The sequence below is a fragment of the Lethenteron reissneri genome, chromosome 27 (genome assembly GCF_015708825.2).
Source record: "Lethenteron reissneri isolate LAM-NWPU_2019-01 chromosome 27, ASM1570882v1, whole genome shotgun sequence".
Lineage (NCBI taxonomy): Eukaryota > Metazoa > Chordata > Hyperoartia > Petromyzontiformes > Petromyzontidae > Lethenteron > Lethenteron reissneri.
In genome coordinates, this window is record NC_083805.1 from 9,025,708 (window position 1) to 9,052,106 (window position 26,399).

The window sequence follows — 26,399 nt, forward strand, 5'->3', positions numbered from 1 at the left end:
ACACGGCTGAGACCATAAATTCACTATACTTGAGAATCTTGTTCAATCACAAGCGAACAACATCCGGATTTAATCCCAGCAATTTCGTGGTGATAGTTCAGCGCTCTGAAACTAAAGACACCCGGCCACCTCAACGATGCCAGATTTTTTTAATTATAATAATAAAAAATAAAATCTGAATCTTTCCCCCCCCAAATATTTATACCGACTCGCTACCAGGCCTCACGTCACGGGACAAAAGTATTCATTCTGACTTTCTCGCAGAACCAGGGAAACCCCTCATGTTAGAGAACAGTCCATGGAAGCAAATTTAACACAACTACTTCTGGGCTCCCTTCAAGCGACCACTGCTGCACGCACTAACGGGCAGCACCTTCCCCCACTGTTTCTGCCACTGGGAGTAATTGTTCGTCAAATGTCGGTCATCCCTAAAGTAAAACTAAACTATTTTTTATTTTACCAGGAAAGGCCTACTGAGCTATACAGCCCTTTTTCAGAAGTGACTCGGCCATGAATGACAGCCCGACGAAGTGGCTTATGATCATGTGGACATGTATTGCAGCCAAATACTTTAAAAGCACGTTTCTAAATGTGGAGGTAAAAACCGGAGGACCCGGAGGAAATCCACACGACCAACGGGGAGAAGAAGGAAACTCCAAATATACAGCAGGCGTCAAGATCAGGATCAAACCCACGACCTCCTGTATACCAGGTGAGGTAGTTAACATCTCACCACTGACCTACATTTATAATCCTCACAGCTGGAATTCCCCTCACAACTGGAATTTCTTACAAACTGACTAAACAACCAAATTTAACATCGTATTTTTTTTTGTGCAGTCATTGGTAACCAGACTGAGACCAACGACTCACTAAACTTGAGAAACCTCGTTCAAACGCAGGTGACCGAACCCACGATTTGATGGCAGCATCTCGGGCAGTGCCGGGCTCAGTGCCCTGCAACCAGAAGCCACCATCAGACCACTCACTGGATGCAGACGAGACGTTCCAACCGGAGACATAATCCAGGTAAAAGATTATAGATTGCGAAGCTCACCTGTGCCTCGGATTCTGGGTTTGCAGGGTCGGCTGGAATTCCGAGCTCAACACTCCTCGTTTCCACGGCAACCACTCCGAGCGGTATCCCACCCAGCCTGGTCGCGGTGGGGGGGCGGGGGGGGGTGGCGGTGTGAGTGGAGTGAGAGTAGGAGACAAAACCCGAAACGGCAGGTGAGGTCATGAAGGTGAAGCAAGGCGAGGGGAAAGGAGGGAGGTTAATGGGCGGCAGAGCGAGGGCGTTTTCCAGGAGTACCGGACGTGTAAGTAAACCACCACGCGCGGCGGCGGCGGTCATGGGGGTTGTGTGATCGTACTTCACCACGCCGGCCAGTGCGGGGTGGATAAAGGAGATAAAAATAGCCACTGATGTTAGCCGTGGCCAGGAACCTGAACTTAACACGTATGAGCTGAAAATAATTCGATTCTCACACGCAAGATTCGATGCACGTATCGTGAGTTTAAGGATAGACTTTAAATGATTAATTGATGCATCTTTACACCACTTAAATATACGTATAAAAATAAAAATAAAGATCCCTGTATAGCCTTACAGACTGTTGGGGCAAGCACCGTTAGTGAACACCTGATAAGACCAGCACGGCGCACGAGTGTGGCTAGCACCACGCCCACCCGCCTTTGCCTCCCCAGTGCCGGTGTTTACACACCATACCAGGTAATCACACTCCACGTAACTAGCCGCTGATGTTAGCCGCGGGCCAAGAATCTAATTCGGGCTGCTAAGTTTGTAGCACGGCACGCTCACCCACTGCCGCAGTACTAGCCATATATTTACACCTCTATCGACACACCTCAACAAACATAAAACAAAAATCCGCTGCGTAGCCTTTAACAGACAGTTGGGGAAAGTGCTATTTGCGAGCACCAATGAAGGCCAGCACGGCACACAAGGGTGGCCACAGCACCATGCCCGACGGCCTTTCTCTTCCGAGAGGCAATGTTTACACATCTCACTTGGTACTAATTTTAGACCGGTTCATGATAAGCGTCACTGGTGTTGATAGCCGTGAGCGGGAATGGAACTCAGGTCTTTGGGTTGGTATCGCAGCGCCATAACCACTGTGCCACCGCTCCAACAACCAAACACACACGCGCGCGCACGCATCGCTGCAATGCCATTCCGTCCCACTCTGTCGGCTTGCGCCGTGGAGTGGCAATCTCGGGAGCTCTTATCGACTTTACGTCTTGGCGCTAAATAACGGAACGGGCTCGCCCCGCAAAGCGGCCGGTAGCGCGCGTGGAGCGCGAAAGCAAAGACGGAGAAGCGAGCGCAGGGTGCCTTGCCCCGAGGTGACCCCCAAATCAGAGGAGCGTCACGAGAGCAAGAGAGACACTCGCTAGGAACTGGCGGTGGCGGATTCCGTCCTCTGCCTGAATTTTTTTTTTGTTACCAAATCAGGCCCACTGGAGCTACATAGCTCTTTTAAAGACGCAACATGGGCCGCACATGATAGCTCAACGAAGTGGCTTAACATGTGGAAATCTATAGCAGATAAAAACTCAAAACGAACGTTGATTCCAAATGTGGAGGGAAAAACCGGAGGACCCCGAAAAAAAATCCATGCAGCGACATGGAGAGTGAATATTTAAATAATTCAAGTATACAGGCATCAAGAGTCGGGATCGAACCCACGACCTCCCGTACGCCAGGCGAGGTAGTTAACATCTCGCCAAATGAAGGCGATGCCCTTGGAGGCGGGCGGTGGGCACCTTGTGCAGTTACATTTCATCCCGGAGAACAAAGCGCGGGTCGTTGTAAACCAAAGGGACTTCTCCAAAGAAATGCTCTGCAGGCGAGTTCGATGATGAACATCGATCGACAAACCATTTCACGTGAATTATTTTATCTCGCCGGCCGATAAAATAGCAGCAAAAGAATGTACAAAAACATGCGTGCGTCCTAAAATAAATAATTGGTACAGGACGAACACAACGCTCAGGGACCGGTGGTGCAGTGGTTGGCAAACTGTTTGACAAATTTGGTGAACCAAGTTGGATTTCCGACCACGGCTATCACCAGTGGCGAGTTACATCTGAACCAAGTCTGGGCTACCACGGTAGATATTTGTACACACACATACACGAATGAAATTTATACCATTATTTTCTTTTGTAAAGCGCACAAATTCAAAGGGCATTTCAGAGGTGTGGGGCACATAAAGATCCTTGACAAATACACAGAAATACAAAATACTGCCACAACATCAAACGCCGCCATTCACCACTAAGTGGTGGTGTCACCACAGCTCTTATGCCGAGCTAGGTGCACTCTGAGGCCATGCCAAGTGTCCAATGCCCGCTGGCAGGAGGTCACAGGCGAGAACCAGGTGTTATGGTTTGACCAACTACATATACTCCAGACATATACAGTAGTTGAAAAGGAAAATCAAGTATAAGTTCTGATATGATACCTATATTCATCCTGCAGCCAATGTTAAATGTCCTTCTGCCTCCAAAAAACGAGCGTTACTTGAGGTTAAAATATTCTGAAAGGTGCTGGTCCACATGTTGGTCGTTCTGACAAGTGCCAGTGTGGCGTAGCATTGTATACCGGCCCGTTTCCATCACTGCGAACACGTAAACACGCCCGACGCACATCCAAATACAGATCCCTTCTTAATGGCTGTTAATGATGGGCCTCCATAAAGCACAATGTGTTCACTGCTGTAGGTGCAATAAATATTCATTAATGCATTGATTAACCATGTTTCTTTTAATACTACGTGTTTATGATGTTGTTAGTATCTTAATGTATGAATATCCATTGTTTCAATATTATAATGTACTTTTTGGGTGAAAAAGGGTAACTTCGATGCTACTCGCTTAATGACCAAATCACTTGACGACCGTTTTCGTGGAACCAAGTTCCGTCGTTAAGAGGGGTTCTACTGTTCTCTATCTACACAAAACATTTACCCACACGCACGCACGGGCGTGGAGCGGCGGTGCAGTGGTTCGCACTCTGTACTATAAACCTGTAATGAGAGCCTATGTCCGGCTCACGTGGTGATCGGCTCTGCCGGTCCTGCTCTACAGCCAATGGGGGGAGAGCCTGGGAGCATGGCCCTGGCGTGATCGAGGGATGTCAGCTAGGATGATTGGTTCTGCTGGTCTTGGCCTCAGCCAATGGGAAGACAAGTCAGGGGCGTGGTCCCGGGAGTTGATGGGGGAATCTGGAACATTCAGCGCAGGCCATTAAGGATTGGCTGGAGCGTACCACGTGACTCAGGCATTAAATAAGGGAAGAGCCGAGGGACACGGGGTCAGACAAGGAACGAAGAGAGAGAGAGGGGTCACGCGCGAGCGGGGCTCCGAGTGCCACGTGGCGGTGCGTCTCTTGCAATCTGTCTGCCCACTTCCCGTTGCCTGCCAGCAACGGGGAGTGCTTGTGAACTGAGAAAAGTAAATAAAAGGACCGATTCCACAAGCCGTCTCCAGAGTATTATTACAAACCTGTTGACCTGAGGTCGATTTTAGCCATCAGTGGCGAGTGACACCTGAACCAGTTCTGGGGAGGCCATTGACCAGTGTGATGAAGTGCGTTCAAATAACCCCCACGACTTGCATGGCGTGGGTCGCCCATCATCCAGCAGTGGATCGACAAAGGGACTGGACATGTATCATCATGGCCATGATCAGCCACAGCGAATCCACTGCTGGATAACGACCCCCCCCCCCCAAGTCGCCGCGACTTCTCGCTGACCCTGCAAATGTATATATTCGTCACGCCGTACCTTGCCCGCCCCACCACCACCGTCTGAGCCCACGGCTGCAAGATCTCCATGAACGAGCCGTGATCAAAGAACCCGCTCTGCCATTCCTCCGAGTTGCCTGGGAAGAAACGAATCGAGACGGGATCGAGTGTTGGATGGATCCACAGAGGCTCGGCTCATGCAGCGAGCGCAGCACCGGAGGGGTGGGGCAAAGAATCATCACCGTGACCTCGATCGCCACCATCAGATGTTCACGGATCGTTAAATAGATAATTCGTCAACAACTGTCATCCCAAACGTGTGCCCAGCGTCAATAAAGTTAAACGAATCTGTTGTCAAGCACAAATACCGGATTATAAGATGCGCCCCCCTCCCCCAGCCGCCCCAACTTTTGTTTAAAAAAAAATAGACAAAACAAGCATTTTTGCAACAAAAATTTGCTTCTTACCAACTCAAAATACACTTCACTCGCAAAGTGAAAACTGGAGCCGGGGTTTCTCGCAGTGGATTTCGTCGTGTGCGGCGTCGCACTCACTTGGGTGGGGCCTCCCGGCCAGCATCCAGCGGGGGTCGTAGGGCGCCTTGCTGGGGACGAACCCCACCTCCCGCTCCACGGGGTCCACCGGCGTCGTGATGGGGACCATGCTCTTGTTGTCCTGTGGAGTCCGGTACGGGGAAACACGGTGGGGTGAGGTGTAGGGGATTCACTACGCACCATTCATTACACAACCCCCCCAACCCCCACCCACCCCTCCGCCACTTCACCCTTCACTGACGATTTGACAAACGGCAGCGATGATTCGATTCAACAATTCATGATTTTTTTGTCTCACTACTGTTACGGCCTCGTTTGCATTGCCTCTCGCTTTCGCTATATATATTCGCTGCATTACCCTAAATGTAAGGGTTAGCGTATTACGTTGCATGTGCTGTGCATTTCTAGGCAGGTATCTCGAACCTTAAGAATCGAGATGAAGCACTGGAACCGATAAATTTAGTTCACCCCCTCGCAGACAGCGCAGTAACGGCCATAATCAGCAAGTCATTAGCACTGGATAACGCGCCGTGCCCCCGCATGCAAGCGTTTGATGAAATATCAGCCGTTACGCTGGCAAGCCGCCCCTGAAGGTACCGGCAGTGGGTTTCGTTAGAGGACTCGGGCCGCATTCCCACGACCATTGGAGAGCAAACTCGATTCATGCCAGGCCATTCCAGGAATTCCGAGAAATTCAGGAATGGCCCAGAACATTTTGCTGTGCCGGCCCACGCCAGCGTGGATCGGAGAGCCCTCGCAATCCAGCAGTGGAGCGACAAAAGGGGCAGTGCCGTGCCGACGCGCACTGTAGGTATGTCGGACTTATTTCGCACCGTACATAGCCAACTGCGCTAATCGCAAGTGCGGGGGAAGGACAACGAACTAAACACAAAGTAGTTCTAAAGGAATGAGAAATTAGCTGTACGAGCCTTATGCCTCCCCAGGCACTGCTTTACCTTGGGGATGTAGGAGAGCCACTTCAGGATGGTGTAGACCCCTTCAAAGTCATCGGGCACAATGGCGTGAGTCACTCCATTGTTGTGCATGATCTGGATGCCACCGAGCTGGTTGTTTGAACTGTACACCTCTCTCCCCAGCACCTAGGGCGAGGACGAAAGCAAAAGCAACAACGGCAACAACAACAGAGGAGAAAGGGGGTAAAAAAAAAAAAATCAGACAACAAGGATAAAGACATGCGGGCACGCGCGCACATGCACACGAACACATGGAGACTTGCGTACGAACCACATGGGCAGAAAACAAGAAAGCTGAAAATAATAGCGACCGGCCGCAAAAAAAAAAAAACCTTGTCGCGAAAGAGAAAAACATCACAACAGCAGAAGGAATCATTAAATTTTTTGACCCGTAAAACAAAGGCAAGATTGAAAAGACTTTGGACAAAGTGGTTTTGCTGGCCACTCGCAGCCACGACGAGCATTAACGATGAACAGAGTCGATCACAATGAGAAATACACGCTGGCAGCTACACACGTGTGCACTCGCACACTCATCTGCCTACATGCAGTCTGAAGCGCAATTAATGTTTCCGCAAAAAATGTTGCTGTGGTTTTCACACCTGATGATGATTGCTTGTGTTGCAATCGAAACGTCGTGAGAATTTTATTGTTTTATTTTTATTATTTTATCATTTCCCTTCAAAGTGACTTTACCGAAAGAACCAAGAATATGAATCCCTGCAGTCACGAAAGTTTTAAATCGAAAAATATGTACAAGTTTTGCACTATGATGATAGAACGATGTGAAAAAAAATATATGGGGTACTCCTGAAAAAAAAAAAAGTCTTGAGACTTAGCGAGGCCATCCTGAGTAAATAGTTGACATTAATATTTTTATTAAAACTAATTGGGAAAAGAAAAAAAAAGAGGTGGTAAAAAATAGCTGGTATGAAAAATAATACAAGCGTTGCAGTACACATCCCTCCAGCAGGATTATTCAATGGTTAACCGTCAAAGGAAGCGTTCAACCAACACCCGGGCGTGTTTGGACGTAGGGCCGTACCTTGTTGAGGGCACTGGCTCCCGTGAGGATGATGTGCGAATTCTCCACCTGAATCACCCTTTGGCCCAACCGCACCAAGTAGGCGCCGATGCCTATGGCCCTGCAAGTCACCTGAGGGGGGGGGGAAGGGGAGGGGGGAGGGGGGGCGCAGCACAATGCCAACGGGAAAATCGCGACCCGCCCGGCAGCGCGAAACGCTCTGCTCGCCAGCACGCGGCGTACGTGGCCATCAGTCACCATCGCCGAGCAGGGAAAACCAAGTCCCGGTGCAATGAGAGTGACAAACACGCGATGGCGGTGGATCGGTGATGAATCGCAACGGTGATTAATTCACAAATTACAATAGGTTACGATCCATTTGGGTAGTGCAAGGGTTTAGCCAGAACCAGCATATAAAAAGTGAAAACGTGTTTAAAGGATTTCAAGTGTTCTCATGATCGCCCAGGCCCGCGGCACGGCTCCACCGACCAGGCTGATGGTGACGATCTGCTCGTAGGCGAGCGACGTCTCTCCGGCGATGGTCCCCGACCCGCGCAGGCTCTCCACCCCGAGCCCTTCCTCCTGGCCGATGATGTCCGTGATCCTGTACCTGCGGAGGGACAGCCTCAAGCGTCAGGACACGCGTGTGTCCGCGCATCCGCGCCAATGCCTCCTACCCCCCACCCCCCTCCACCACCGTGCCTTATTTCAATTAAGACGCCACGGTGGCAAGACGTTAACTACCTCGCTTGGTATACAGGAGGGCATGGGTTTGATACTAACCCCGACGCCTGTATATTCAGAGTTAGCATTTTCTCCCCGTGGTTGCGTTGAATTTTCTCCGGTTCTCTGGTTTTTCCCTCCACATTAAAAAACATGTGTTGAGAGTGTTTGGTTGCTCTACATTTCCACATGATAAGCCACTTGATAAGCCAAAGCTATCATTTGTGGCCAGGTCGCCTCTGAAAAAGAGCCATATAGCTCAATGGGCCTTACCTGGTAAAATAAAAAGTTTGGCTTAACGGGGCATTCAGGTCTTAATTTCAGACGGGGATGGCGACACGAAAGATACTTCCGTATCCATAACACCACATTAAGCATACCTCTCGCTAAGGTGGTGGCTACCAGTCATGTGCCACCTACTCCAGCCTCCCAGTGACCAGTGAGATTTTGAGTAATGGGTGAAGCTATCTGGTGTGCAGGCGGTGCAATTGCACTGCGGTCCAATAGCGGGTCAGGCCCCCCCCACCTCAGGTTTGGGGCTATAAAGAGGGGGGGGGAAATGGAAGAGGGTAAAAACCCGTTGCACTCTTGAGTACCAGGGCCCATGCCAAATGCAGCGAGGGAGATTGTGTGAACGAGACAGACGATGCAAGCGAGGGACTACAAACGAGATGAAAGATAACATGAATCGGATCGCGAACCCGAGTCGTCGAAATTAATTTGGCATTTTTTGTCGATTGTTTACGTTGTTGTTGCGAACACGGCAGAGATGACTACGCAGACGAGTGTGCGGGTGCACAGGTCAAACCTCGACTGCCCTTCATCCTCAATGTGCTCGCAGTGCACAGAGTTGAGCGCGCTCACGCGCTTGTAATCCTGTGGCGTCAGATACAGGTACTTAAAGCCCTGCACGACAAAACAGAACACACGCAACAACCAAAGGTCAGTGGGCGCTTTGACAACAACTCCCAATGCACCGTTGCCCAAGTGTCAATGCAGAAGTGTTTTAAGACTAGCATTATCATCATGAGCCACGATCTATCCCCGACTGGATTGAAACCTTCCACAAGAAGCTGCCATGTCTACATTGTTGCAATGTGACTGCCTGCAATCAAACAAATTTCATCGCTCCATCTCCACTGTGTTCTCTCCTTTGGTTGCCACTCTATTGTTACTCTCGACCCCCAAACACGATCGTCCCTCCTAGCAACGTGTTCTGCTCGAGCCCATTTACTTTTACAGTCAATACGGTGTCTTTTTTTTCCTTTCAAAAAGCCAGAATACAAAGTAGATTCCGAAGAGGGGGAAAAACAGGAAGCAACGTGGAACAAACCCGGGGCGATACACCCTCAAAATTAAGGGTTGACCGGGAGGCATCTGAGCTCACTGCCTTACAACAGTTAGGGTAACGATTGGGAGCAGTGTATTTACGGGGGAGGGGAAGAAGGGGGAGGGAGAAATGTGGTGTCTTTCATCTGCGTATGTTCTCTAATCCACGTGGTTTCTCATTGCGTCACCGCGGCGTCTTAGGTACGCCACGCTTCTTTGCGCACTTTTCAGCTTTCGTTCCCCCTTCCTTAGTCGATTTTAATTTTCTGATCCCCATTACACCCATACATCAAAGACGAACAACGCGACTAAGATCACACCTTTCCACAGTAGCACGCAAATGGAAGTGTGATATATGTTTCGGGGACGAAGATCGAATTCATGAACAAATTTAAACGTCAATCAAGCTGTATGTGGTGACGTAATTGTGATATCGTCCGTTCGGTAATAATTTTGTCTGAACAAATGCAGCTCTTTACCTTTCCTGGGCACTTGATCTTTCCAAGTGGAGGGTGAACTAACTAACCCAAGGGACACACCAGGTGTTTACAGGCTGCTGCAGGGCAGGGCAGCAGCCATTGGTGCTCTGTACTTTCTACACTACGTCCCTTTCACCGAACCTACACCGGGGGGGTGAAATGATTCATCAATCCGTGCGGATTCTTACACTAACGACATCGTTCATATTTTACAGTCATCCTCGCAGCGGCTTTTGACTACCCATCGAACAAAAACGGTGACCGCATCGCGCACTTTCAGATGCCCTTCTGCGGCCATCTGGAACGCTCTCCTTTCCAATATTAGGAAGCCATTGGAGCTATGTACTTTTAAATCTGGATTGAAAACTAATTTCTGTAGAACTGCTTTTTGTGTTTAGTTTGTTGTCCTTCTCCCGCGGTTGACTACATACAGTGGAAAAAAGTTAAACATACACACGCACAAATGCAACCCGCACGGCACGGAGAGGCTCCCTAATGCAGCAGCGGATCGACAAAAGGGCCACACATAAGACGCACGCGCGATTAGTCCATGAGAAAAACCAATCGCTAGTCGATAGCACCGGGGAGTGGGGGGGGGGCGGCTATGCCTTGTAGGGGTCGTTGGGGTCAACCCAGGCCACGTTGAACATGTGGCGGATTTCCTCGGCGAGGCCCAGGCGCGCCCCGCTGTTGGCGGCAATGTAGAGGCGCGGCACGCCGAGCGACCGCGCCAGCTCCGACGCGCACAGCAGCAGGCGGTCCTCCTGCGGGCCGAACGAGCCGATGAGGTGCGTCACGTCGTTGGCGATGAGCACGACGTCGCGGCCCGCCGGGTACTCCAGCGTCTTCAGCGTCATCTTCCACGCCACCATCCCGATCTGCGGCGCGCGTGCATGGGCGGAGGGGGACACGAAGGTGAGAGGGGCGCGCGAGAGGGGCAGCTCTCGCGTTCGCTCACAAAAGCCGGCAAACGCAGTATTAACTAATAGGGTTTTTCCCCTTTTTTCTGGCAACAAAACTTACACCTTTTACAAGGAATCATGCTTACATTAACCACAATACTTGCAGTCAAATGCAAACAAAAAACAATACTCTGATAATTTATGCATTGTCCTTGAAACCGATTGGTCCACACCAGAGACAGCTTTCTTCAGAGCCTAGTCTCATATGGTGTTCGACCAGATGACGCCAAAAGGCGCACAGTTCAAACGCAGTATTGTCGAGCAAGAGAGCCGTCGCTCGATTCAACTCCTGAAGAAGCTTCCAACACGTGGAACGAATCCGTCAGAGACGTCGACCTGAACTACACACGGCGTAACGCGAGCATAACAACGGAGGGGCTATATAGCACAAACTGCAGACACCTCCACAGCACTTGAGCACGTCAGATGAAAACTCCCTGACCTTTCAGTCACTCCCCACCCACCATCCCAGCAAACTTGGCTCGTGGATTTATTTCATTGATAAATAAACACTCGCTGCAGCGGACCTGATTCCCGCCGGGAAGCCTGTTCATGTGCACCAGCTGTCCCTGGCTGTCGAGCACCAGCTCCGTGCACGTCATCAGGTCGTTGGGGCAGGTCTCCTTCCACTCAGTCTTCCACATCTTCAGCAAGGCCTGCGCGCCGGTGGGACGGGGGACATCCTGCGTTTTAGTAAACACGCCGAACGTGCTGGAGCTACTCAAACGCCAATGACTCGGCTCCTGTATAAACGCTCGGCATGTCCAAAAAACAATGCACTTCGTTGCGGGCACTGGTGCCCCACTGCAGCAGTCGTAGTAAATAAAAATGAAACGTTGACAAGCAACTGAAAAAGCGACTTTTTCATATTACTTGAATGTAATGTGGAAAAAACCTGCACGAGTCTAAGTTGAACAAATGCAGAATTCAAAACAGGGATGCCAAACCAATTTATCATTTATATAATCTGTGACTTTCAAAAATGTCACACTCTGCCTGTGCCATGCTGGTCTAGAAACCGGGGAGATCACAGAATGAGGGGGGGGGGGGGGAGTGGGGCGTCAGGAGTGAAATTTCACACCTTTTATTTTGAAAGCCACAGGGCGAAGCTCAGAAGGGCGGCCTCATTATCGCTGCGTTTTGATTGGCGACCATAACTGCTGGAGACCTCAAACTCCTGACATGTGTGTTCAGTCGCTGCCGTGCACCAAATCACAACCAAGTGGGCCTGCTTCCATCATCTCCGTCGTCAGCGACGCTCAATCCCACTGCTCGAAGGCATCCCAAAGCCATCTCCATCTCTCACGGTCCTCCGATATAAAAATCCATCTAGCACCTGCATAGGATCTGATGTCATCGCTCCATGTTGATTGGTAGGACACTCTCTCGATAGATGTCCTCTCAATCCGTCCGTCTACTCTTCCACGTTAACCCAACATGCTGGAAGAGGGAGGGCATACCCACACTTTATGCCACCACACACGAGCTGCCGATCGCCTAACCGTAGTGAACTTCAGACACTGTCTCCCCGACAGACCTGGTCTTCACCTGAGGACGGCTGCTTGCGTTGTGGCCGAAACGTCGTGAGAATTATTTTATTATGTTTTATTTTTATTATTTTATTACTTCCCTTCTACGTGACTTTACCGAAAGAACCAAGAAGACGTAGTGAACTCATTTATGCTGCTGGGTGGCAGAGGGAGGGAGGGGGAGAGGATTTAAGAGACAAAGGATTGTTTCAATTGCCGTGCCGCCAGAAGGTGAGATCGAACCGGCCACCTCTGGATTGCAAGTCCAGTGCTGCCAAACATTACACCCCAGAAACTCTCTGGGGCAAGTGCAGACAACATAAGAAATGCTAATGGCACGAGCTGAGGCCATGAATCGCGAAGACAATTTCATGGCAATAGTTGCTTAAGTGTTATCTCATTTTAAAGTTTGCATCTGCCTAATTTGGGAAATGTTAAAAACTGTTGCAACTCGTGGGCAACTGGGATGGCAACTTCCAGTCATATTATACATCTAAGGTCACACGGCTATCTGAATGAAACACCACCACGCTTCATTCAGACGCTGTCTCCCCGACAGACCTGGTCTTCACCTGAGGACGGCTGCTTGCGTTGTGGCCGAAACTTCGTGAGAATTATTTTATTATGTTTTATTTTTATTATTTTATTACTTCCCTTTTACGTGACTTTACCGAAAGAACCAAGAAAATGAATCCCTGCAGTCACGAAAGCTTTAAATCGAAATCTACCTGTAGTTGTGTTCTCTGTCGGCCAATCACCGTTGATCGAACACAAATTGTGAGACAGGACCCTATCACCACCCTAATTCTACTGCCATAGCCATTTGTTCGTAAACCCACAGACGACGCTTGCCGTAAAAATATCGCCCCACTAACACGACGGCGTTTTGGACTTCCACCAATGGCGAACCTGCCGGAACATCTCGGGAAAGTCGTAGACGTATGTGGTGCCCAGGCTCTGGGCCTGGAAGCGCTTGGACTGGAGGAGGTCCTTGGTGACGTAGGGCGTGCTGACGAGCATGCCATGCAGGGGGCCGTGTTTGTCTCCATATGAATGGAACATGATCTGTGGGAGGGCAGAGAGGGGTGCACAGGAAAGCAGGAGGCCTCAGCGATGCAATATGATACGAATGCTCTGCATGCATTTGGCTCTCTATCACACTTTTGTCCACCAGCACGTCCAAAAAAAAATTTGTAAATGTTGTAGTTTCACGCTTCAACACACCGGTGGGCTAAAGCAGTGAACTATTTGTCTTTTGTCAACGTGACACTTTTTTACTGATTGGCCGTGTCGGGTGGTGAAGGGTTACGACACATTTATAAATAACGCGATCTAAACCCAAAAACGTTGATTATGATTATGAACGTCCAAGTCGAGCCAGTGGCTTTCTACTGGCTGTTTGCTGTGCCGAGCTGGAACCAAACCGTGACAGCTGAAATTGGCTCAGGGCACCCAAGCAGGGGCAGGTTTAATCACCTGCGTATGTGACGTCAGTCAGTACACCGTGAGGATGCAGCGTCCTCGTGTCACCTACATGTGTCTCGGCCAGTTCACTGCATGTTATACGAGCAGTACAGCTTTGGTTCTGCAGTGAGAAAAAAAAGTTTGCGCCTCCTGAGCTGCACCAAGCTGTCTTGGCACTACCACGGAAATGTGAGTTTCAATGAAATGCATAGTCTTGCCGATATTCCCAATTGTTGTCGTTAGACACACTGATACTTTTTTCCAAATAATTGGATGAAAGGTGTTCCCGGATGGGTCTGAGGTTGAGAGGTCAACACTGAGCTGTCACGAGCGTGATCGTGGGTTACAAGCCACCTGAGATTAAACCAAGTTCTCAAGAATAATGCATTGATGTTCTCAGCCTGGTCATTCATGACTTCATGCAAAAAAAAATTGATATTTGTTTATTCTAGATTTGACCGCCAAATGATAACCACTTATTTCTAGGGATCTCAAACGGCGTTCCATGACTTCTCCTTCTGCGGGCTGTTCTCCAACACATTGAGCTGACGCACTGCATTGCAAAAGTTCTGAATGGACAATCGCGATGTGATGCCAAAAGCACAATTGGGAAATTGTGGAAAAAGTAAAAAAAAACCAGGCTGTACAAGGAGATAAATTCGCCACCACTCAAAATCGGGCCCCATACGTTTTTTGCCTCCAAAGCCCCACGTAACCTACACCCCCCCCCCCCCCCCGCCATACAACGCGTTCCATCCCACCTCCGCCTGCTCGCCACAAAATGCCTTCCCGCCCCCCGATTAACACAACCGATTAACACAACCAATTAACACAACCATTTCTTTCACTTCCAGCTCCCAGCCTCCAAACTTCCCCCTGCCCCGCCCCCACCCCCTGCCCCGCCCCTCACCCCCCTGCCCCACCCCCCACCCCCCTGCCCCTACCCCGCCCCCCACCCCACCCCCCACCCCCCTGCCCCACCCTCCACTCCCCTGCCCTGCACCCCACCCCCACACATTTCAGCAAGGTGGCAACGGTGGCACCTCCTCTCTGACCTGGCTCGTGTGAGGCTCGGTGACCTCCTTGTACAGGCTGATGTCCAGGTAATAGCCGGACTCGTTGGTGAGGAAGAGGCGGATGGGGATGGCGTGGCCCGTGGGCGTCAGGCGGATGTTGATCTTCAGCTCGGCCTGGAGCACGCGCAGCTTCCACAGGCGGCTGCCGTAGCGCATCACCATGCTGCGCACAGACTCCTCGATCTGCGTACGCACGCGCATGGGCAATTTGAGCACATGCGCACAAAGACAAAGATCCCCCGTATAACCTGTAACAGACTTAAATTTCGATTTGAAGTTTTCGTGACTGCAGGGATTCATCTTCTTGGTTCTTTCGGTAAAGTCACGTAGAAGGGAAGTAATAAAATAATAAAAATAAAGCATAATAAAATAATTCTATGTTTTATTTTTATTATTTTATTACTTCCCTTCTACGTGACTTTACTGTAACAGACTGTTGGAGCAAGTGCCGTTAGCGAGTAGCACCTACGAAGGCCGGCACGGCGCACGAGGGGGTGAGTGGCCAGCAACCACGCCCGGCCGCCTTTGTCTCCCTAGTGGTGATGTTACACTACACACCGCACCAGGTACTCATTTGAGGCCGAGTCGACCTAGGGAAGGCCAAGGACCAATTCAGATAACCGTCAATGATGTCGGCCGTGAGCGGGAATCGAACTCGGGTCGCCTATTTCATAGCTCCATGACCGTGACCCCCAAGGGAGGATCTGCCGCCTCAGTAGGCATGCAAATGGTGCGTCGATTGGTACGACATAGGTCATGCAAATCGTCAAAGATGACGGTACGGCCCTGAAATTGTTCGATCACAGCACATCCTCGATGCAAATTAGAGCAAAATTTGGTAAAACTTGGGCCACGGTCCTTGCACGAGGGCCTCACGCCACCCCCGCCCCCGTCTGCCTCCGATACCGGCAGGGCCCATTGTCACCTTGCACGGGTCCATGATGACGGTGGGCACGAAGTTGAGGAAGATGTGGTTTGCGTCGGTGCGCACGGCCGTGTTGTCGAAGGCCACCTCCAGCTCGTCCATGGCCTCCAGGAGAAGCCGCTCGCCCTCGTTCTGCAGGTACTCGAACGATGCCTCCTGCGGAAGGGGGGGGGGACGATCGTTGAATAGAAACGCCGCTCGCTCGTTGAATAGAAACGCCGCTCGCTCGTTGAATAGAAACGCCGCTCGCTCGTTCGGCCACGTTCACTCGCAGAGGAGGGCCTGCTTGAAACGAAAACTATTTTTGTTTATTTTATCAGGTAAGACCCACTGAGCTGTATAGCTTTTTTGATAAGTGACCTGGCCGCAAAATGATAGTTGAACAAAGCGACTTTCCATGTTGAAATTTATCGCAGCCAAATACTCAAAACCTAAGTTGATTCTGAATGTGGAGGGAAAAACCGGAGGACCCGGACAAATATCCACACGACCACAGGGAGAGAGACATGCAAACTCCAAATATACAGGAGGCGGCAGGGTCGGGATCAAACCCAGGACCTCCTGTATACCAGGCAAGGTAGTTAACATCTCGACATCGTGGCACCCTCTTGTTATGAACACTTGTGCATCACACCTTATCTTAACATAATAATTTTACTGCAGTCTTTGTAAAGCAGACAAGGAGCAATCTCTTCCTGTGTCAGCATTACATACATTCGCATTGAGGAGGTGGTCACCCTCTTGTTATCAATTCCACCAATACTTCTAGATTTACAAACCAGCAGGAGGCCATTGCTATCACATTGCAGGATCATGAGAGATGGTGGTGGTCTGGGGAGGCCTTTGATCCAGCAGTAGATTGACCACGCTCATGCTGATGATGAAGTGGCCCATTAACTCGACAAATTTGCCCTTTATTGCCCCTTCACAGCTGAGCAATGTGAAAGGCCGGGTCACAAAGGGCTTGTGAAAAAAATAAAAAGCCATTAAGACGGTTAAATTAAAACCGAAATGATAATCAAAAGCTTGACATGTTTTCATATTGAGAGGCCACGGTATTCCACAGACCAATTAAGTCACGTATTTACAATTAATTTTACGAACAAAAACGATGGCATAGATTGAATTATCTGTAGTTTCTGCTGCTATGCGACCACCCCAACTAATTGCTACGCAAATTAACATTCCATTTGCTGCAAAAGCTAATTAAAGCCGCAAACCACTGTCCATAGATGTAGCAACATCATGAACATTAAAATACATTTTCGAGCCCCATTTTGAAGATGCCATTCATGGTGATGTTGCACTGGTAGCATGCACAAATAGATCAGGCATGCAGAGATGCATTTATTAAAACCGATCATTACACCCACGATACACACGTAGAATTATGTGCACGAGAAACGAAAATTTACGATTTATGCAAAACGACGTGAAAATAATATTCTCGTGTTACGTCTACGCTGATGGAGCGAGCACAACTGTACAAAATGTGGTAGAAAAACAAAAACCAAGATAAACGAGGCGGCATAAATGAGACGTTAAAAGAATGGATTCTCAAATCGAATTGCGAACCTCGAATCGTGACAATTAATTGAATTTCCGGGTGGGGTGAACGAGTACAGGACGCACACAGCGCATGCGCTACTCAATCTGAAAACTAGACCACAACCTCAGAAACATAAAACAGGGGCAGACCAACAACCACGGCAAACAAGTTGTCGTAAAAATGTTTGTGTTTTTCCGATGTTGTATCTGACCTTGCCCGTAACATTATTAGATAATACTTTATGGATAAGAGCACCGGCAGCAAATTTGAACAAAATAAGTGGGGGCAATTTTCCCGCTTGTTAAAAAAAAAAAAAGAGTCCCACTCGGCTTCGGGGCCGGATTCTCCATCAACGTGCAGTGACATCGTGGTGGATGTCACCGAATGGGGCCAGCCCGGGAGGGCCGTGGCGTGCGATGTCCCGACATCGCGAACAGCGCCGGGTGGGTCGCTGTGTGAGGCCGGCTCTAGCACAGCACGGCGTGCGATGCACCGTCATCGCGTACACCCCATGGGCGGGTGTGGTACCAGCCCTCGCGTGGCATGGCGAGTGCTGTGGTTGTCCCACCTGATGACGATTGCTTGTGTTGCGATTTAAACGTCGCGATCTATAATTTTTCTACCTTACGTGACTTTACCGAAAGAACCAAAGATTATGGATTCCTGCAGTCACGAAAGCTTCAAATCAAGAGTGAATTTGATGTTGCGAACTTGCATATGTTCTATCGTACACGTGTTCCTCTACCTCTCAGTTGAATTCGAAGCGAGCACTCCCTTTGCACACTTTACAGATGTGTATATACCATTCTTTATCCATGTCTGTGCTTGAGATCCGTACGTCATAGCAGGTAATAACATGCTCCTTAAAACCTTTCTTCTTTGGACATGATGGCATATTGCTTTTCATTATATTGAGGTACTTTACAAATCTAATTTGTAATCGGATGAAGTCAAGGGGGGGGGCAAACAGGGGCCGATCCGACCCGCGCCGGTACGGCACTGCACACTGCACACGCTTGCACGGCACGCGCTGGGCATGGCACAGTACACACCGGCACGCACCCGGCACAGCACTACCCGCGCCGGGCCGCTCACCTTGGTGACGAGGTCGGAGTGGCGCATGATGGCGCGCACGAAGAAGCGGTGGTCCGTGACCTCTGCCCCCTCCTCAACGCGGGCGGAGCCCAGGTAGAGCTGCATGCGGTGGTTGGCGCAGTGCATGGCTCGCAGGTCAAAGTTTCGCATGCGGTTCAACTCCAGCTGGAAGGCGAGCGCCGGCTCCAGGTGCCGGTAAATGCGGTCCTCCTCGAACTAAGGGTAGGGGGGGTGAGGGGCAGCGGTGGTGGGAGCAGGGAGAGGATGCGGTGAGGTGGCGCTCACGCGTTTATTGTCCTTTATCATTAGCACTCTTATCGTCATCATCGCTGCTGGTTACCATTGTTTATTATAATATTAATGCAATTCATAACGCGCGCAAATTTGCGGACGTAACGGCCGCAACTCAGAGGCGCGGAGCCAAGCTCACAGAGTCGCTCGAAAGCACGTGGTTATAGAGGTGAGTTTTTAAGTGTCTCTTGAAGGAGGCGATTGAGGTGATGCTGCGAATGTGCAGAGGGATAGCGTTCCGGACTGTTATGATCGTCTATCTCATGGTCATCATAGCTCATTGCCCGTCTCACTCGTTCTCGTCATCGCTTATCTTGATCTCATTGCCCATCTTAGTCTCGTCATCGCTCACAAACGTCACCACTCGTTATTGATTGGCTCGTTATAATCATCGTTATCACGACCGCTCTCATCTCGTTATCATCATCGCTCGCTGTCATTCATGGGTGGTCAACATTGCGCATTATCATCATTGGTCTCATCATTGCCGCTCATTACCATCACTCCTTAGAATTCTCACTAGATATCATACGTCTCATCATCATTATTGGGTGTAGACGGCTTATTGGCCATGGTGAACATGTAATGATCTGAAGCGACTCTGGACTGCACTTATATTACTCAGATATGCACACGGATTGGGTAGAACAAAGATAATAACAGTTATAACGACTGAATTCATGAATTACATTTCACAACTCGTCGGCAAATTCACCTTGTCTCTTGCTCTGAAGGTGAAGAATTTTGGAAATTCCCTCTGGAACGACAAAAACAAGTTTCAAAATCCCCAATTAACATTTTCCAAGTACATATACACCCCCATTGTCAATCCATTGCTGGATGAGGGCCTCCCAATGCCGTGCGGAACGTGGGTGTTATAGCCATTCTTCAACGCACTGCTCAACGCAAAGTTGGTCAAGGTGGGGGGGGGGATCACATCAATGGGCACGTTGAAGTACAGTACAGCAATGGATTATGTTGCATTGCCCTCTTCTGTAGCCACGCAGCCGTCAAGGAGAACCTGTTTGTGCAGGGTGATTAATCGCCCAAGCAGGCACTATCCGGGCTCAAGCCTGCTTGGCTTTTTCGAGACGCGACGAAATTGGGCGCATTCCCGGGCATTCTTGTCGTGGGCAACATTTCAATTCCCTTTCGCTTTCTTTCAAATTTGGACGGCGCCTGTTAAGACTGATGCCAACGTCCGAGCGCCTGCGTTGTGCGTTGCCATGAAGGAGCCAATTCGTTTGGAGTGGAGTCGCTGTCGGACCACCCGACATCCTCCTCCGTGCGATAATTTCCCCTTATTTTACCTTTTGTGACACGAGGAAGGTAAGACGCCTGATCCCGTGGTCACGCAGCATGGGTCTCTGAAACAGGAAATACAAGAGGGGGATTAAGACCTTCATGTGGGATTTTAATGACCATTAGGGGGGCCTCATTTTGAAACTACAGGTCCCCCGCGTTTAAATAAATTACCCCACTTTAAGCGGACTTAGCGCGGGGCACTTACCGGGAAACCCAACGATGCGTATAATGTGCCCGCGGAAAAATACTCCCGCACAATGTGTTGAAGCAGGAGGGGTGGGGGGGGGGTGGGAAATAAAGGGCCTCAACCTTGGATTGGATGAGTCTGTGAAAGCGATCAGCCAGGCTCTCATCCACCCCGTTGTCCTCCATCCACAGGGCCACGTTGATGATGTTGATGGGGTCCTCCGGAACGCCCTGACACGCGGTGACACACAAAGGGGCAATTACCGCCTCACTTTAAATAACCCCACTGTGCTCCGACTGATTTCCATCGCAAATTAGATGCCTTGCGCGTACTCCCTCCCCCACCACCCACATGCCCTCAATAAATGCTTTTTAAACTAAGTATCAAATAAAGTAGCCTGCCGTAGCAAAATAGAAAAACTTTTATGCTCTGCAATTATTTACTTAGTTGGGGAGGGGAGGATTTTGTTGCAAAAAGTGTCCTTATTCCCGTGTATAATTTACACGGAACGCCACAGTTAGTCGACCGGCGAGTCTGCCTGTGTTGGGGTCAATTGCAGGTACTCCCACCTCTTCCAAGATGTCTGACCAGTGTGGAAGAGTAGGCCAAATAGCCCTGAGGGGGCTCTGTAGAGCTCCCTCGATTGGCAACTCTCCTACCGGCAGTGGCATAAGGAAGACATTGCAGGGCAGAATCTTTACCCTTTGACGCAAATGCAAGCCAGCCTTAAAAATATATATCAGTAATTTTGGAATGCATGCAGGACAGAGGTCGCAACCGGGTACCCGATACCCGTACCCTACCCGATACCCGGCTACCCTTACCCGGCTGGGTACGGGTACCCGTTTGCGACCCTGGTGTGGCCGGGTACGGGTACACCGTGAGTCACTGGTGAGTAACTGTTTGTCACTCATTTCCCAACGTCTTGTCTGTTCTCACAATTCAAGTTCCTAGAATCAACCCACCCGCGCCTGCAACATGGCTTCATCCCAGAGGTCGCAATCAGGTACCCGATACCCATACCCTACCCATACCCGGCCGGGTACGGGTAGGGTACGGGTACGGCCGGGTACGGGTACGGCCGGGTACGGGTAAGGAATCAAAACCCGTTTGCGACCTCTGATGCAGGCCTACTCGACCTGAATTGAGCAACAAACAACATTACACCAAGCACATTGCCAGTCCCTGCACTAGCAGCTCATTGGAAACTCCGAGTACATACACCTGAGCTCTTTTCATACGGATCCAATGGAATCACTCTGAATGCGCCCGACCTCGTATGGCAAAAGCTTAGCTGGGCCTGGTTAGTGTTCGAATGGCTGACCACCAGTGACCACGAGATGTTTGGGGCATGAGGGTGCAAAAGTGTCCAGTAGATGGCAGCAACAGAAATGGGCTCAGTCTACAAAAATATTCCACGAATTTGGTCCATCTGTGGATTGACTCTCTAATCTGTGCGGTGCTGTGGGCGATGACCGCTTGTGTTCCGATTTTCTCTGGGTATCTGGCATTCCTTCCCCGTGAATCCCAAGCACAGCTCAATGGAACTGGACAAACATCCCAAGCAGGGTCCTCCTGAAAAAGTGCAGTGAGACTCATCGAGGCTTTCCTGGGCAAGCCAGGCACCGGTGGCGCACAGCATGTAGGCCAGTACTGTGGAGGCGGGGATTGGTGGCTCACACAAATTCGTGAAAATCCCAAATGATGGGTGTGGAGGTCACCATCTCCTGGCTTGTCAAGATACAGCAGTACAGCAAGTGCATCCGAGGGACGAGTGTTACGCCCCCTCCCGTCCATGGTATTTCTTTAGATCCCGTATTTTGAACTACGTATATATTAACGCTCGCAAATGGAGTTGGTGAAACATCCAAATACAGGGCAACAAAGCTTGGACAATTATTGGCAACGGTCCTGGTTACCTTCCGGCCCAGCTGTGGCTTCCCACACCTCTGATTCAATCTCTCTCCGAGAGTGATCGAAAAACTGTGCATGTTACAAATTCTGGATTATAAAAAATAATGAACATTCCTATTAAATGAAGGGCATCATGATCATCATTATTATTACAATCAAAACCTCACTTTGCTGTCGTCGTGGTAGAGTGTGCTGCAGCCAGAATCAGTCAACGAAGATCCTTCGGACGGCCAGTTGGAAAAGCACTGCAGCACTTCGTCGAAGTTCCTGGAATGCAAGTTGAACACCCAATGTGTGAAAACGCAGCTCATCGTCAAGTTAAGGATCGTGATAAGGCGCTGAATGTGTCCATGGAATATTTTGTTTAAAATCCACGCGAAAGGGAATTTACAGCCGACATACAAAACATGCATTTGTGTCCTCTGCATAAAACAAGACATTGATTTGTTCGTACCAATTATATTTAAAATATATATTTTTTATCAACATTTTAAATATGCCATCTCAAGACAATAATTATTTTCATGCTGCACCGTATTTGCAATGGATGTGCCCCTCCAATTCGGCGTGCACACTGCACCAGACGACCATTGTAAAAAAAAGGATCCTTAGAATCTAGTTAACATGCAAGTGGATAACACATCTAGATGATAATTGGATGTAAAAAAAAAATTATAACTCGCTCCAAAACGATAAAACCTCTTGGCTCTTTCTAATCGAAGGCAGTTAGTCCTGCTGTACACCAGACCCTTATTATCTCAAAGGGCTCATCAAAGATCAGCGGTGTAACCATCAAGCATGCAGGCGGTTGAACGACATGAGAGCCCACGGTTCAGAGGGGCCCAGGTGCTGAGCTACTTAGGGGGTAGTGGGGGGGAGGGGGGTGGACAGGTGGCCCCATTCCATTGCTTGCCCCAGGGCCCCATGCCTCTCCCGCTGTCAAAGTTGGTCACAACTAAAGGCTGCCCCGTCGACTGCGCCCACACTCACTGCACGAGTTGCTCCAAGTTGTCAAAGGCCAGCATGGCGCCCATGCGTTGGCAGGGCGGCGTGTAGGACGCGTCGGTGATGACCTCCTGAGAGCCCACGGTGCGGATCACGTTCGTGTAGTGCGATTGGTTGGCGGCGATGGCCGACATCCTGCGGAGAGGCGAGAGGGTCACTCGCGCGCCCACGATGCACGGCGCGCACTGCGGCTCGGGGAAAAATGCAAAGCGCGAAGGCGCGCGCGGACCCGAGCCGTGTGCGTCAACGCAATCGACCGACTTGCGGTGATGTCCGGCACAGCGGACACGGCGCTTTGCAGCTTATAAAGCGATTATTATTTGCAAAAACAGGGGCATTATCTCCGTCTATACAACGGACTGCCAAATGCCTTAGTCCTTTATTTCAATGGAGCAATGAAAGCAGTGTAGTCGTTCTATATAGGCAACAGCTTTAGGCTTATTTTTCAACGAACGACGCCTTGATCTGAACTCAAAGGCACACCAGCCAATCACTGGCACAGCCCGTGTGCAACACCACCAAGTCAAATGATCCTTCCAAAGAAGAAGTAGCAGGCCAGCAGTCATTGACAATAGAGGCTTGGTCAAGTGTGGAGTTTTTTCGCGGTTGTGCTGGATCACTCCACAAAGTGTTTTTGGGAAGTACCGTGTACTGTTCTGCAAAATGTCCGACGTATCTCTCCACGTGCTGTGAGATTCTCCACGAGCACATGGGAGTGAAACATTGGAGATCGTGCCAAACAATACGCGGGACAACCAGGAAACGCATGCGAGGGGTTTGGGTGTTTTTGGGCATTAGGTCGAGGTGCGTTTGAGTTCAGTCGGTCTGCGTTGCTCCAGACGTGCACATTGAGGGATGAGACCAATACCTGCCATGCTTGCAGGCACTGCTCCCTCTGGAAGCAAGAGACAGGCAGACGGGAAGATGGGACGAGCAGAAATGGGTAAAACACAGAGACAGGATATTTCCAGCAGCAAGCGTCACGGGTGCGGGGAAAGTGTTCGTGTCAGAGCTTCAGAGAGCAGAGACAACCCCTGAAAGGGCACAATGTCTTCTACAGTAAAATAAACCTTTGCGTATGCGCAGCAGGTTCACGATTTGTTACGCCGATGAGTCCAATTACCTTAACAGTTAATTGCTACGAGCGCTAGCTTACGGCTACACAAGTATGTCTTTAAATTTAAAAACGTTTAATGAGAGTACGACCGGCGTGCTCCTATTTGTTCCCGACGTCAAAGGGCTTACACGCTCGCGCATTTCCCCTGTGCCTGGCGCAGGGTACCAATTGTGCAGAACGACCGTGTTTACGTTCAATTTTACCCGGGGATTTTTTTCCACCCCCATCAAGCTGAAAGCTTTTGTCCCTATCCAGCTGCTTCGCTATTGCCGCACCTGTATCCACACCCACCCCCAGTACTCGCTGCAAGAAATAGTTGCCCTTAGATTTGTGAAGATGAACATGCACAACCCTGACAACAAATCCCACAAGGTGTCATTAGAGAGAGGGAGAGATGGAAGGAATTACAGTACATTTAAAAGAATGCATTTAGTAACAACTCAGCAGTGACGGTCTGCACAGCACTTTATACTCAATGGGATGGAAATTCATGGTGACGCATGTTTCGCGTGTAAATTGAGGATAAAAACCGTTTTGAAGCTGTATCGCCAAGCACATCAACCGCATCCTCAGATTACTAGAATACAATGTGCTACTTTACCAGGCATGACTAAGAGTTGACACATCTACTACCCCCACCAATTAGTCGTTCTTGTGGAGGGGTAAAATGTGGGTACCCCCACCTCTTCCAAGACATCTGACCAGTGTGAAAGAGTAGGCCAAATACCTTATAGAGGGGCCCTTTAGTGGTGTCTCTGGTGGATGCCCTACCACCAGCAGTAGTGTGAGCAAGCAACTGCAGGGCTGGGCCTCTTGCAGTCAAAGAGTAAACTATAAACAGTTTTCATTTTACCAACTAAACATTTAAACAAAACTATATTTGATAAACAAAAAATTTGTAATATTTTTATTTTACCAGGTAAGTATTATTATTTCTATTATTATTTTTTACCTACGTGACTTTACCGAAAAACCTAAGAGTATGAATCCTTCCAGTCACGAAAGCTTCAAATCTAGAATAACCAGGTAAGGTCCACTGAGCTATCTCTTTTTCAGAAGCGACCTGACTACAAATGATAGCTCAACAAAGTGGCTCATCATCACGTGGAAATGTATCGCAATCAAACAAACACTCTAAACACATTTATAAATGTGGAGGGAAAAAATCAGAGGACCCGTAGAAAATCCACGCGATCACAGGGAGAACATGAAAACTCCAAATATACAGCAGGCATCAGGGTCGGGATCGAACCCACGACCTCCTGTACACCAGGCGAGGTAGTAGTTAACATCTCGCCAGCGTGGCGCCTCCGAGTAAACGCGGGACAAGAAGCGAATTCTCCCAAAGGAGGGGGGGGGGGGTTAACGGCTACAAACATTTTCTCTAAAGTGTTCGTTGCGGTTCTGAAAGCGTTCAGTGCTGGGGACCTGTTGGGGTGAGAGGAGGGCAGCATGAACTGAAACTCCACAATGCAGGAGCTGTCCTTCAGCTGGTGGTGCTGAAGGCTGTTGAGTTCGTAGGCGATGTACGCCCGCCGCACGTACACCTATGCCAAACAGCAAACACCAATCGCTCGCTCACCCACCGCCATACTTACAACGCAAGTGAATGTGGATTTATAGTGTAACGTGGTAATTATTAGTAGGTCCATTACGCTGACGTGGCCCAGCGGCAGCATGTTTCGCCGCTTGTCGCAGGCGGCTGATGGGTCAAAATCCAGTGGCCGCCCAGTTACTACCGTCTGTGCATTAACCGTAGAACACTACGTGACATCTGCTTCAGAGTGGACGTTTAAAGATTTTGCGTTGTCCTTCACAAGATTACGCTACTGCGTTCTGATGTAATTGTCCAAATTTGTTATAATGATACATTACAATCACTCAATTGGGATTAAAACATTGAAATCATCGCCCCACCCTCAAAATGCGTAAATTTGGCAGGAACCTCATGGAAAAAGGAAAAGAGACTTAGTGAGGTTTCCCAAGATACACAAACGTAATAATAAGATAGAAAGAGGAACGTGGATCAGAGAACAAACACATTGTGCACATCACATTCATGGGTGGGGACAGGACACAATCGCTCAAAGAGATGATGGCTGATGGACTATATTGGCGATGGGAAC

At 49.5% G+C, this 26,399-nt stretch overlaps 1 protein-coding gene across 8 annotated transcripts in view; it reads right to left on the bottom strand.

Moving 5' to 3' along the window:
• LOC133348511 (acetyl-CoA carboxylase-like) overlaps positions 1 to 26,399 on the bottom strand; it is a 103,944-nt gene that overhangs the window by 17,525 nt on the left and 60,020 nt on the right. For 6 of the 8 annotated variants that reach the window (XM_061561353.1, XM_061561354.1, XM_061561357.1 and 3 more), the window contains 20 exons: positions 25,702 to 25,820; positions 24,025 to 24,051; positions 23,142 to 23,291; positions 22,319 to 22,418; positions 20,360 to 20,467; positions 20,056 to 20,112; positions 19,461 to 19,502; positions 18,455 to 18,670; positions 15,811 to 15,966; positions 14,865 to 15,068; positions 13,255 to 13,410; positions 11,344 to 11,472; positions 10,463 to 10,732; positions 8,855 to 8,952; positions 7,813 to 7,933; positions 7,345 to 7,455; positions 6,282 to 6,425; positions 5,326 to 5,446; positions 4,812 to 4,908; positions 1,058 to 1,154 (listed from right to left, as the gene is read on the bottom strand). In XM_061561353.1, the coding sequence (XP_061417337.1) occupies positions 1,058 to 1,154; positions 4,812 to 4,908; positions 5,326 to 5,446; positions 6,282 to 6,425; positions 7,345 to 7,455; positions 7,813 to 7,933; positions 8,855 to 8,952; positions 10,463 to 10,732; positions 11,344 to 11,472; positions 13,255 to 13,410; positions 14,865 to 15,068; positions 15,811 to 15,966; positions 18,455 to 18,670; positions 19,461 to 19,502; positions 20,056 to 20,112; positions 20,360 to 20,467; positions 22,319 to 22,418; positions 23,142 to 23,291; positions 24,025 to 24,051; positions 25,702 to 25,820 (2,523 nt within the window). The remainder of the gene's footprint in view (positions 1 to 1,057; positions 1,155 to 4,811; positions 4,909 to 5,325; positions 5,447 to 6,281; positions 6,426 to 7,344; positions 7,456 to 7,812; positions 7,934 to 8,854; positions 8,953 to 10,462; positions 10,733 to 11,343; positions 11,473 to 13,254; positions 13,411 to 14,864; positions 15,069 to 15,810; positions 15,967 to 18,454; positions 18,671 to 19,460; positions 19,503 to 20,055; positions 20,113 to 20,359; positions 20,468 to 22,318; positions 22,419 to 23,141; positions 23,292 to 24,024; positions 24,052 to 25,701; positions 25,821 to 26,399) is intronic. The other 2 variants (XM_061561355.1, XM_061561360.1) reach the window with 2 other exon arrangements.